Source organism: Cornus florida, unplaced genomic scaffold, assembly GCF_030987335.1.
Source record: "Cornus florida cultivar Cherokee Brave unplaced genomic scaffold, ASM3098733v1 CherokeeBrave_3.0.0_Hap2_Chr08, whole genome shotgun sequence".
Lineage (NCBI taxonomy): Eukaryota > Viridiplantae > Streptophyta > Magnoliopsida > Cornales > Cornaceae > Cornus > Cornus florida.
Window position 1 is genome coordinate 17,449,965 of NW_026775578.1, and position 14,756 is coordinate 17,464,720.

Genomic DNA, 14,756 nt, shown 5'->3' on the forward strand with positions numbered 1-14,756 from the left:
GTGAGTTTTGTGATTCCCGCTTCTGTATGGATTAGTTGCCTTGACGATGGCCTGACCCATGAGTCGCTCCCGTTGCTACTTTTCTCCCTTGGTAGATTCCGTTGTTTCTCAACAATTTTTGTACGACCATTTATGACGTTCCTTGTAAATGCCGTATGGCTGTTTTTTTTATTGTCAGGTAAAAAAAAAGGAAAAAAAAAAAAAGAAAGAAAAATGCTACTCATTGCATGCCATTCAAATTCGTGATGAAAGATCCTCCCATGAAGTGCTCAAAGATAACAAGTCAAGAGTCCCACGTACATCAAACAACTACCATTTGTACTCATTATCAAGAGACCGCCTATCCCTTTTGCTCTAAGTGATATCTCCACTGCCTTTCACAAGTTCAAGTTACTATATTTGCACTTTATACTTAAATGACAAATATCCACATTTTAAAATTCGAGCGAATTTATCAAAAAGAGTTAAAAGACTCCATTTTATATGTTCACCCAAATATATATATATATATATATATATATATGAGGGAGGAGGAGGGAATCTAAAAAAATCAGAAACATATATGATATATTAATTGTGCATGCTAATGAAAAATATGCATAATATTAAAGATGTCCAAACCGAAAGACATGAATATATATATTCCTAGATTAATATAGATTTGTACAACTTTTCCAAACCTAGCTATTTCTACACTTATTAATAAATATAAATAATAATAAAAAAAATATAGAGAGGAATAGCCAGACGGTAAAAATAAAAAGACAATAACTAGGGTCGTTCACAGCAAGAAGTTCATGAACTTGAGCCACGGAACACCAATCTTTGTACCTTCCTCAGCTTCTTTTGAACATGATGAGGACGCTACACCACCGCCGCCGCCGCCACTTTCGGTGGCAGAGGTTTTAGGGCATATGTACAAGTTTCTGGATCCCAACGTTATTAGTTTCTCCTCTCTATCCAAACCTGTCCACAAAAACCAACTTAATTAGTGCTTTAGGACTTGTTTGGTCCAATTTTTTCAAAAAATAATTGAGCCTAAATTTTTTTTAAAAAAGAATTATAAAAAATTAACTTTGTCAGAACATAATTTTTTTAAACTAAAATTTCAGAACTTATCAATTAAATAGAATTTTGTACAATTTTTAATTTTTAAATTTTCAAAAACCTGAAAACCCCACTTAAACCGCTATCAAGATTTCAAAACAAAAAATATTTTCAAAAAATTATACTAATAAGATTCGAAATGAGATTTTTTTTTTTTTTTGGGGTACAATTCTCTGATTTTTAATTATCAAAAAATAAAAAAATCCTTCTCAGACAACTGAACCAATAGGCAATTCTCCGAATTGCTTGCCAATAGGGTCAGAATCTTCGAATCAACGGTGATAATCATCGCTACAAGGAATTTACACTCATCAAACGACTAGTATTACGAGATATTGAACAAGTTGATCATCAACCGTCAAACAAAAATTACATCGATCAAACAGCTAATTTAGAAAGAGAGAGAGAGAGAGAGAGAGGGAGAGAGTACTTACTTTCTAAGCTAAACTGCGAGTAATGGAGGTCGAAGCCAGATGGATGGCCCGCCAAGGTCGGCCGTCTGCCTTCCTTGCCGTACTGCCGCAGAGCCGCCGCTATCAAATCACCAACCGTCGATTCAGGCGCCATCAACACCTGTACGGCCCCGAGGCTCCTCTGTACCGTCACATTCAGGAGCAACTTCGTCAGCTTCGGCCGTCCGTCCAGCGATACACCGGCAAAACTCCCACCGGCTAGCAAATCCGGCACCGTCCTCGGCCGCAGAAGCTTCTCCCCCACAGTTCCTAGACTCCGTCCGTGAAACGACGACGATTTCTCCCCAAGCCTCGACTTCCGGCTCTCCTCTCGTCCTCTCCGATGATTTTTCGAAGTCGACATCTGATTATGCGTTTGTATATATATATGATCGATATATATGTGTATATATAGATGAATTACGTATATGATTACCTCAATCGGCGGTAACGGAAGAACCTGAGACGAGGGAAGCCGAGAGCTGGAGTTGAGAATGGGCTCTCAGATTCCCGATTTCCGGCAGCTATCATAGACAGGGTGGTCAAACGTGGTAAATAGGAAGGCCGGCGAGGGCATAGATGTAAAAGAGGGAGGGGTCAAAGGGTGAGGAAGAACACAATATAATGCATATGATAGATGCATGTATTTATACATATATGAATTATGAGGAAGCAGATGGGGAGGGGGGACGAAGACAAGGAGAGCCGTCTCAGAAGCCCGCTTGATTTTTCATTATTGGTGACCGGCTAAGCCAGTTGTAGAGAGAGAGAGTGCGTGTGTTACTGCATATTTTCAGTAAATTTCACTTTTTTTGGGGAAAAAAAAAGTTTTTAACAAGAAACAAATTTTATCCAAACTCAACATGAGACCATCAAATCCTACTAGGGGCATGAATATGGAGTATGGACACTGACGCGAGAAGAGAGAGAAATATATTATAATTATATATATATATAAATAATATTTTTTATTATTTCATTCATATAATATATTTTAAATTGTAATGAATTTTTTATTTAAAATATAATTACAAAATCATCTATTTTGAATTTATTCATGATATATCCCAGCCATGTCCAAATTAGGTATGCATGTCCAACAAATTCGGACCATATTGGCGTAAATTAGTAGCTAGGAGGGAAGTATTTTCTGCTTTTGAGATGTAAATGTGGTTTCAAATGGTCAAGCGTGAAAGACAGTTGCACTGAATAGACTTTACCAAAACAAGCGGTTGTAGTGGATGGCTTCCACCGCTTATTGCCGGTTCACTGAACCATGTGTGGGGTCTGGTCTGGTCTCGCTTTTGTCCGATCCTCAACTGATTCCACTAAAGTGCGCCGTTCTAATTCGACGGTGATGACTGTTACTGACGAGTATACATTAGTGAATGGTGAATGTTGTTCAAGTGCGACGTCAGTGTAGTTAGGTTTTTGTGATCTGGTGGAGGCGGATATAGACGGTACACATACTGTTAGTGACACGCGTCCATCCTTAGCCTCCTTTGTCTTCCGTCCACGTCATATCACATGTTTTGCGTGAGGTCATACTCCAATTATTATAGACTCTGAGAATGTAGACGCTCTAAGCCGAAAAAATTATTGGTTTAATTGTGTCTTGATTTAATTAATTATTCGTTGAATACTAAATATACTAAACAACCATCTCATGTGACACTATTGTGCAGTTGCTTAATGGAAATATCTCACACTCCATTGCGTCTTTTAGTGCATTGGAGAAGGTTATAATCATTTCAGCAACAGAAATTTTCTTATCAATAATTGTTATTGTAATGTGCTATACGAGAAACATCATCTTAATAGTGTTATGGGGGGAAAAAAATTCTCTTTATTTACTCTCTAACGTTCAGTGTGGTGATTAACACCATATTTCTAACATAGTTTTGTCATCGCTAAGTCAGTAAGGTAAGTAAAATTTTTACTAATTTACACTTTATTTTACCATATATAGAAATACTAATTTATACGATTATATTTTATACAATATATTATACTACTAAAAAAATACCATTTAACTTTAACTTTTTATTTAAATTAAAATACTTTTTTATTTTTTCTCTTCTGTATCGAAATTTATTGGTATATTGTTTATTCTTCTTCTGTCCCAAATAATGTAAATGCACAATAACAAACAAATTGAATTTCGGGTTGCCCTCCAAACAAGGTAAATTAAATACGTTTCAAATTTTGGTTTTACAGATTTTTTATTTCATCAGACATAATAACTCAGACTTCAAATTCTTTTGATAATCAAAGTCACCCCTGGATTGTCTCTAAATAAAATAATAGTTATTTTCTCATTTAAAAAAAATAAAAATAAAATAAAAATCACAGTCTCTCACTTACAATTGCCAAATGGCAGGAATATTATTCCTAAATAGGTCTGATTTTGTTTCTTTGAAGAGAGAGTTCATTAATCACGAAGCATCACTTATGCAATGTGTTTTGAATTTGCTTTACGTTTGATCTGGTTTTGCTTCCAGTTCCAAACTTAATTTTGATGAGGGGAAATTTTCATTTCGTTTGGATGCAGAGCTGACTTTTTGAGAGGAAGGTTTTGTTTTTACTTTTTGGAAAAGTTTAATTTTCAATTTTTTTGCCACTTATTTTGTCAAGTGGGAGTGAAAATTAAATTCATTAAATATTGCAATATATATATGTTTTATACAAAAGCTATATAAATTGTGAGACTCATAAAGTGAAAATTAAATTCATTAAATATTACAATATATATATATATATATATATATATATATATATATATATATATGTCTTATACCAAAATTGTATGTATAAATTGATAGCTTGGTAAATGCAAATTTAACTTAGCTTTCCAGTGAGAGAGTAAATGGAGAGGATTTTTTTCCGTCATGTAGTGGCTGAAGGATTCAATCGGGCTGCAAAAAAAAAAAAAAATTAAACATGAAGGAAAAGCAAGTGTCTTTTTCTAATATATTTAAGTTCTTTCAACATCTCAAATCTTTATCAAATTTAATCTTAAAACATGATCTAACAACCCAATCTTTTTCAAATTTAATCTTAAAACATGATTTAACAATCCAATCTTTTTCAAATTTAATCTTAAAACATGATCTAATTAACAACACGATATTGTGAGTCAAAATTCATATTTAGTTTTTTCTATAATATTTTATTAAAATTCATGGGTTAGTCTTTCTTAATTAGATAGCTTTAATCCGAATGAATCACATAATTTAGGAAAATCTACCAATTTCTTTTATTTAAGATGTAAAACTTAATAATTCATCTGAAAATCTCGAAAATGAATAATGGGAGAATGTGAACCATCCTGGAAAGAATGATTGATTGTGTTAAATTTTTCTTCAAAACCATCTTATAACACAACGAAAACAAACACCAATTAATATGCTTCAAAAGTAAGAGAGTTTGAATGATTTCAAAATTTAATCATCACCCCTTTTTCCTGTGTGTGATAGCAGTCGGCAACAACCAAATATATTCCTTTTAAACTCATGTTAATCAATTTTTTTTTTTTTTTTTTCAATAAAGGGCATAAAACTCACCCGAACTATCAGCCAATTTCATAAAATCTCCCTAAACTAACAATTGCCCCCGAACTTTTAAAAAAGTGAACTTTGAGGACAAAACCAAAAGTGGCTGGCACAAGAAATAGCCGGAGTTATAAGATTATCATATTGTCCTTTAGTGGAAGGACACCGTTGTATCATTTTAGTACATGTTCTTACTAATGTGTTAAATACAATCTTAGCAGGTCACAGCTCACCTTATCACAATCCACTAACGGCTAAACACCACCTTATCGTCCTTATTTTAGTACCAAAATTGTAATGACTCACTCCACAACATGGTATGATATACATATAAGCACTTCACCTTTTCACGCAATGGAGCCGTAGACAGTCAAGTGAAATTCAATCCACGAAAGAATTTGATCTATGGACAGCATCGTTGTGGTAAAGATCGTAATGCCACCGCAGGGCATAGAGGGGGAGGTCATAAGCGTCTATACCGTAAAATCGATTTTCGACAGAATGAAAAAGACATATATGGTAGAATCGTAACCATAGAATACGACCCTAGCCAGTGTGGTAGCCTGACAGTGTCTCTCGCACCCGCCCACGACACACTCAGCCACGGTGTCATCACAATCCACAATCCACCTCCCTTGGAGACCCGACGTCCCCGTCGGCACACTTCCGACTGGGTCAGGCTCTGATACCATTTGTAACGACCCATTCCACCACATTGTATGATATTGTCCGCTTTGGGTTTGAGCTCACACGGTTTTGCTCTTGGGTTTCACACCAAAAAAGCCTCATACCAAGACACACTTACATATAAGCACTTCACCTTTCCTCTACCCAGGCGATGTGGGACTGTGCACCCGTAGCTCGCCAGTGTGGTAGCTTGACAGTGTCTCTTGCACCCGTTCACGGCACACCGTCCACAGGGTCATCGCCGATCAATAGCAACCTCTGGCACCGCTTACCAGTCCACGACTACCACCGACGACAACCTCGCCCGATTCCTGAAATTTTGATTGGGGACCCAATTTGGCTAATCAACCCAAATTAATCATGAAATCAAACTCAATTAACTCATTAACGGAGACGGAGTGAAGCTCTGGATTTTGCTGTTGTCGTTGTTGCTTGTCCTCTCTTGGCAGCTATGGCTATTTTTTATTTATTTATTTATTTATTTTTTGTATGAATCTTCGGAATCTGACGCCCGCCATGATTGAGCTGTCCACCGTTCTTGGGTTTGAAAATTTAGGCAAAAAAAACCTTTGTTTGGAGAATTGGTGATGATGATGGGTTGGTGTGGTCTACATTTTACTTTTCTTTGTATGTTGATGATGAGTTTGCATATTTGTTGGTTCGGGATATTCCATCCACCAGAATTGTTCATTGATTTGATGATTTTCAGGTTTTGGTTTGCTCTATTTTGTGTAAGATTATGCTCTTGGTAGCCTAAAACTATTAGATTTTTTTTTTTCTCCAATAATTAGTGATTCGGCCATTCTCATCTTCTAAAAAATGAGTAAAAGAACAATTGAAAGAAATTTTATTGCTTACTAATATATATACATCGGCTTCAGTTTTTTAAAGAAATTGTATTGTTTGTTTATATATATATCTAGCTTTAGCAAGATGGTTTGTTATTGAGCAACAAATTTGAGGGTTTTTTTTTCACATTATGCCCAACATATACATATATGATACATACATATATGTATATATACATATCCATCATATGTTAGCTCTTAAACTGTCATATATTCATTTTGCACCTTCAACTTCATCTTGATTTTGTGAACAAAACTTATGGTTCGGACTGTTGATTTGCAAGAATGGCAATTAAGAAGAAAAAAAAAAGATTTGCAGAGAATGACCTCCATAGAATAGAGAGAGAATGAAGCTATAATAGGAGTTAGGATTAACAATGACAGATTGGGCTTTCAATTGGGGTTTTATATGGTATTGGTAATAAGGGCAAAATTGTCATTTTGAAAGTGTAGCATAGGTCACATGCCAATTTCCAATCGGAATAGTATCGTCTGGTGTTTTTCTCAAAAAATAAAATAGTTTAAGAGGTTTTTTGTCAAAATAAAAGTTCAGGAAGATTTATTGGGAAAGAAAGTAAAGTTCAGGGGATTTTATGCAATTTATCTTTTGTTTTTTTTATATATGTTAAATGACCATAATCTCCCTATCTTAGAAGGTAACATGAGGGACACGGCGTCCAATGGTAAACCGTTAAAGAGGTCCCACTATGTACCAAACAAAGTGATTGAGATTTTGGAATTTCCAATCATATCCACCAAGAATATTTGGTAGCCAACATTAGATTAGACAACTGAAAAAAATCGAGAGTATAAACATTTTAAATGACTAAATTATTAAATGTTCGACAGCTGTGAAGGTTCCAAGAAATTTCCAAATTTTACAGATTTGCTTTCCTATAAGTAATAAGTTTGATAAAAATAAAATAAAAAATAAAAAACTTATGGCAGCTATAACATCTTAAAGATATTATTTGAGTTCAAGTGATGAAACATATTATATCATCTTTAAAATTTGACTTTTTTTATAATTCAATATATCCGAATTACCTTAAAAATAAAAAAATAAAAATAAAAAACACAAACTTGTTGATAACATGATATGATCGTATAATATATGCTAATATTTATCATAATATTGGATAGATATTATGTATCAAAATAATGACCACTGTACTATTTGGTAAGCTATTTTAGAATATATATGTAGGCCTTGTATGGATAAGATGTTATAAGTGACTCCTGAGTCCTGATATATATATATATATAATAATTAAAAAAAAAAAAAAAAACCAATTATCACATCCAATTAGTCATGTTTTGTTTTTATTTACTTATTTATTTATTTTGCTAATTTGAAAGAAAAATGTGTTTGAAACAACAAGTATTATTAATCTTCAGTCTCAAAAATCCAAAATGTAAAATAAAAATAAAAATTAATAATAACAAAAAAAAAAAAAAAGGTAACCTATTATAGTTGTAAATATTGTCAATCCAACTATCGGTTATGTTTAAAAAAATTTAAAGTTACACTACCATAGTCACTTGTACATTCATATAGCTATGACATTTGCGACCTCTGGCATGTGTATAACATATATATATATATATATAGTGCATATAGTAATTAAAAATTGTCTGTACCTACTGAGTTCATGGATTTTGTGACAATTAAATATAATTTTGTGACATGGATGTAGAGTGAAGTACAAAACCATTTAAATCATCCTTCCATTTCTTTAAAAAAATTATTTGTTTTAAATTGTACTTAAATTTTATCTATAACACATGAATTCATTTACCGCAGTTGTTAATTAATTACTATCATTTTTACTTTTCAAAAATTTATATCCAATATATTGTCTTTTTCTATTAGTTTACCCTTATTAATTATGCATCAATTTTAAGCCGACTATTGAAAACATTGTCACAAGCCCTCCTTCAATTATTGCATTTTATTGTTTTGGGTCATATAATGTTTTGAGACACAATTGTTAAAAGCACTTTTCATAAAACACACTTCTGTCTGAAGACATTTGTCCTATAAGTAATACCTTTAATTGCAGCAACAAATCCAAAAAAGTATCAAACTTTGAACCTTTTTTTCCCCAAAAAATTTATGGTTAAAACAATTTATACCACAAGAAAAACACAACTATATATGTGCCACCAAAATAACTAAAAGTGAGATCTAAAATCATAATTGTTTTAGCTAGTCTGTTAATAAGAGAAGCACCAAATATTATCCGCGTGCTTGATTTAATTTTTTTAAAAATAATTTTTATTTCTGAGAATGAAAGAAAATCATTCATGGCTAACAATTTCTGAAAAATAGTTATGTTTTCAAAAAATTGTATTTTATAGTTATCAGAATATAATTTTTAAAAAAAAAATTTAAATGACAAAACAAACACATTAAGAATAAAAAAGTGTTTGTACTAAAATCGAAGGTATTGAAATAATTAAATTAATCCATATGTATAAATGACATATATTAATAAAATACAATAAAGCTAGCCAGCGGCGTTGCTGTTGTTGTTAACGTGTTATTATTGTAATAATGAACCTTTTAAAGTTCCGTTATATATTCATTGCATATCATCACATTAAATCATGTAATTATAGTGATGTTTGTAACATGTGGTGTAGGTTAATGTTACTAACATACGCATGTGTAGTGGACGATTGGACCAAAATAAAAGAGAGACAAACGGGCGTTGCTTGGTGGTGGAGGTGGGTCTAGGGACGTGTCGAACACGTGAGCAAGATGGGGCCCACCCAAAATCACAATTAATATTGGCCTACTTTGGCATTATACCAATTATGTATGGATGTGCTTCGTATTCAGGTCCTGAAACTCCCCCATCATTCCCATCCATTATTGTATGGCTAATTTGGAGTCTCTCTCTCACACACACAAACACGCAATACATGTGTTGTCAAAAGAGTCACAGTTTGAGTCTTTTAATTTTATGGTACATTAGTTGTTGTGTTTGGGTAAGATCAAAACATCTTAAGCAAGATTTGACCACGTGTTTGGATTCATGTATATTAATGATTTGGGAGAAAATGTTAGTCCCACAAGTTTGGATTCCGTCTCGTGGTCGAAGAGATTAAGGAAACCAAATCACTTCGATTTTCCTTCATCCCAATCCATATCACTATTTTATCCCACTTGCTTTAATTTTAATCCATATGAATTTGATTTTTCTTTCATTCCAATTGATTGGATTTGGTTATTTTAATTAAAAGCCATTTCTTATTCATGTCAAATAGTCATGTGGATTGGGATGAAATCAGTTTGATTAGGTTGTTTTAATTAAAAAGTCATTTTGTGATCATGTCAAAAACCAGTACTTTACCACAAACTCTATGCACGTGTCTATGAACAAAAATTAAATTAAAAATAAATTTTATTTCAGAGTTAGCGGACACTGGCCGAAACATTTTTTACACTTTTGGATACCTTTACAATTCTTATAAGACACAAATACATTTGATTTATTTTGGAAATAATTTGAAAAACATTTCAGAGAGTAATCTTTTTTTTTTAAAAAAAAAAATTGTCATATTGAAGTACATAATAACATATTCCCTCTGTTCCAAAAAATATATTATATTTGGAGAAATGTGAGTCACGATTCCTCAAACAAGAAAGGAGGTAGTATATGATGAAAAACATAATTGTAATGACATATTAAAATAATAGTAGCATATATGATATAATTACAAGTGTAATGATTGCATAAATTATTATTTTTTAATTGTTTTGGAGTACCTCCTTGTATAATTAAAAATTAAAAATTCTATAATTGTTATGATTAACACATATAATTATGTCTAAGTTGTACTTGTGTCCTACTCATTTAAAAATTTAACTTTATTAATTTGTTTGGTTCATGAATTTTTAATTGAACTCAAGCAATCAAAAGGGTTTATAGAGAAATGAATTCCTCGAAATTGGACTAAGATAAAGTTACTTATGCCTAAATTAAAAGAGAACAAGAGAAAGAGAGAAGAGGAAAGAGAAACGAAGAGAGGAAACGAAACGTCAAGTTTAGAGAAAATAGTTTACATAACCTAACGTTTTTAAGTTTCCTATCATTTTTCTTATTTTATTAGTCACATCCTTCTGATGATATAATTGTCATCACGTGTAAGAAACTATTTGCAGTGAATTAAGCTAATTTTCTTTTGCAACGACTTTGCTCATAAGGAAAAGATCTCTCGCTGTAGTGAACCCATTGGACTAATCTAACACGTACACACACATATATATAATTTTGTAATATAGATATTTTTTTATTATTATTTTTGTCGTTGTCATCATTATTATAAACCTTCGACTCCATTATTTTAGTTTCTTGCAAATTATTTACCAGTGGAATCAAGATTCATCATCTCTTCTTTTTTCTGAGGAATCTATTTTCTGGATAAGGAATCTATATACCATATTTATTTATTTTTAGTTAAACAAATTTAAATATCATGTTGTGTATAGGGACAGATCTAGAAATTTTATATGAGGGGATAAATTTATATAGATATATATATATATATATATATATATATATATTATAATTTTAATGGGAGTAATTTAATAATTTAATTGATATAAATACAAAAATGTACAAATTTTAAAATATAAAATGTAATAATAAAAATTATTAGTGAGGCCGATTCTTCCACTGAACTCACAGTAGATACGTCGGTGAACATATATAATGTGTAATATATATATATATATAAAGGGCGAAAGGAATGGCAGACGAGCGAGGTAGGCGCAAGTGGGTCTAGCGTCGTCCCGATACTGTGTCGGAGATAGCCTCCTGAGTCCACAAACTTGGTCTACTTTTGGTTTTTTGTTTTTGGGTAAAAATGTAGGCCTATTTGGGGAGGGGGACTGGTCATGACTCATGGGACAATTAACAAGTGGGGGTTGGCCTACGCCACTTAAAACCAACCTACCTTATCCTACATTATTGTATAACCTCCACTCTCTCTCTCTCTCTCTATAATAAATTATTCAAAATTGATACCCACATTTGGCGTAAAAAAAACAAAAGCCAGAAATTAATTTTGTTGGCTCCTTAGTTCCGTGTTTGGATGAGTTACAACACATCCAACACAAGCTTTGTGCAATTCCAAGTTGCCGTCCAACAACGTGTTACAATACATTTCAAAGTGTGCCAAACAAACAAATCATTTTCATTAAATTACTCTAATTCAATTCCACCTAGCTGGGGAAGCGGTCAGTGGCATAATGGTAGAATAATTTGACTCCAATCTTGAAAACGTCTACATTTTTTTCAAAGTCATTCAGGCAACTACTCTAACTATTTGGGACAGAGTTGCGGGTGGTGTACTGTAGTGACATGAAATACTGATACAAGTTTGGCAATTTTTTACGTGATTTAAAAATCTTGTAATAAAATTTATATTAAATTTTTTTACAAAAAATAAAATTATATTAATAAACATGATTTCAATCATTATTGAACAGAAATTTTATTTCTATTTTAAATAAAAATAAAAACATAAATTAAAGACAATTACCGAACAAACCTTGTATATGAGATGAGCTTGTATAGAAAGTGAAAAAACACATTTCAAATGTGACGGTTTTTGTGGGATTGAAGTTTATTATGTTAGTCAATGGTCAAACGAAGCCAACATTCATGTGCTTTATAATTTTGTATGGCTAGAAAAGTTTATTGGAAAAAATTATAACTCAAGCATATATAAGTTAAAGAAGAAAATATATTATACCTTTCAAATATATATATATATATATATATATATATATATATATATATATATTATTCAATCTATACTCTGTCATCTATGCATTCTATATGCACAATCGGTGTTATTTTTACATTTTGAACGTATACTTACTCTCATTTTTCTTGCGTGTTTTTACGTTGATTTTCAATTCATGTAACTTAAATTTTGTTGTTTTTGCGTTCTCGTTCTACCTCTCGCTCTTGCACTCACTTTATGTGACTTAACATTTAACTATAATTGAGTATTATTATTGTTGTTATTATTATTATTATTATTGTTTTGGTTGACGCAACTCATATATATCTAGTTATTACATAGGATTTGACTATTGTTAACTAATTAACTTGTATCAACATTCAGTTTAGTACCAGTGGAGCAATTATACTGTTAAATTTTTAAATCGAAATTTTCCTTATACAATGAACTGAATTTGACAGGTTAGTCCAATATAATATATTAGATTGTTCTGGTATGCTTATAGATCCACCAAATTAGTATCAACACGCAATAGTGATTAATTGATCAAACAAATTACTAGTATATTACATTGAAAATTAAATTTTAATATTAGGTTTATTTTATTACAGTATTAGACATATTTTTTAAAAACAAAATCTCAAGAATTGTGACTTTTCAACTCATTAAAAGATATAGCTAGATTATGACTTGAGTCAAAACTCGGTCCTCTCATCCCATTTTGTTTACTGAACAGTTAAAGTTAATAGTGAAATTTTAAAATTCATAACTAGAAGAGATTTTCCAATTCGTGGGGTATAAACTTTAATAATTTCAAAACCCTGCTGGGATTTGCAAAATTTAATAAAATTCTAGCTTCATATGACAAGAACACACCCACTGAATTTTCGATGTATTATTCTAGCTTATATACTCTTGTAAGGACATAATACAATTAGATGGTAGAATAACATTCGATACTTAACTTTCTAATGTATCGAGATTCGAATATCATCTATTGCGCAAATTCATAATTTAACGTTACATGAATTGTAGGCCAATTCATGTAGCACCCCCGAAAAATATACTATTAAAAACAAAAAAAAATGGGACATTCAATCGACAAAATAAATTTATGTCACAATCAACAGTTCAACACTCTCACCAATTTGTGTACCTACATTTTCATTAATTTAGATGCATTCTATTATGGCACGTTCACATGAACAATGGAATTATTGTGGAACATGTCGCAAATTTGACAAGGACAAGAGAAGATGACCATTCAAATCATATTGCTATTACCCTCACTCGAACTAATTTCTATTGCCTAATTATTGTGGTAGGGACACTTGTGAGACAATGGCACAATAATGGCAACTAGGTATTAAGGTTAGCAATTTACAATAATATTTTATCTCTAAAACTAGAAAATAATAGAGTAATGCAACGTAATATAAACACCATTTCGTGGAGGGTTTTGAACTTTTGATGCATGGCACCGACTCGTTGGTGGATCCCACCACAAAGCTGTGAGTAATTACAACATCGAGAGTTCGGTATTTTTGAGTTTTCCTTCACGGATTATATACTTGACAAGCTATCATAAGGGATTTTAATGCTCTAAATTAAATATTTTTCAAGTTATTTTAGGTTGAATTTGTTATAGATTGACCCGTAACATTTAAAATTTATTTACTGTAGATGTTAAACCACATTAACTAATTTAAAGAAAATTTAAAAACTGCACCCTGAGATAAAATTTTTTTACCAAAGTTTAAAAACGACACCATATTTAACGTCGCCAAAAAAGATTCTCCCACTCTCTCCTCTTGTTCATTCCCACGATTGGGGGAATATTTGGGGCCACAAATAAATGTTTTTTGCAATGGAATTAAGATGGATGAAAATGTGATTACAAAACATGCAACTTTTATTGACAATAGTAGCTCAGGTTAAAAGAGAAACAAAGATTATCGCGGCTTGTTTAAGATAGGAATAAAGAGGAAAGATGGGGATGCTTTTTTTTTTTGGAAAAGATGAAGGAGAGATAACAACGTTAAACGTAGTATGGTGAATTTTTCTTAATTCAAAACGGTACAATTTTTAAATTTTTGTAAATTTTCCTTATCTCAAAACGGTACAGTTTTCAAACTTTCTTTAAATTAGTTCACGTAGTATAGTTTTTAAATTTTGGTAAATTTTTCTTATCTCAAAACGATCCAGTTTTCAAACTTTCTTTAAATTAATTGACATAGTTTAACAACGTAGTAGATAGACTTTAAATATAACATGTCTATCTGTAACGAATTTAATTCAGAATAACTTAGAAAATATATTTAAGTTAGAGGATCCAAGTCCGTATGTGTATA

The 14,756-nt window shown here is 31.7% G+C and overlaps 1 protein-coding gene across 1 annotated transcript; it reads right to left on the minus strand.

Moving 5' to 3' along the window:
- Positions 1–614: 614 nt before the first annotated feature.
- Positions 615–2,203, minus strand: LOC132269984 (uncharacterized protein At4g22758). Its single transcript, XM_059771210.1, has 2 exons — positions 1,542–2,203; positions 615–966 (listed from the first exon to the last, which is right to left on the minus strand). The coding sequence occupies exons 1-2, from the start codon at positions 1,921–1,923 to the stop codon at positions 782–784; spliced, it is 567 nt and encodes a 188-aa protein (XP_059627193.1). The 5' UTR covers positions 1,924–2,203; the 3' UTR covers positions 615–781.
- Positions 2,204–14,756: the final 12,553 nt, after the last annotated feature.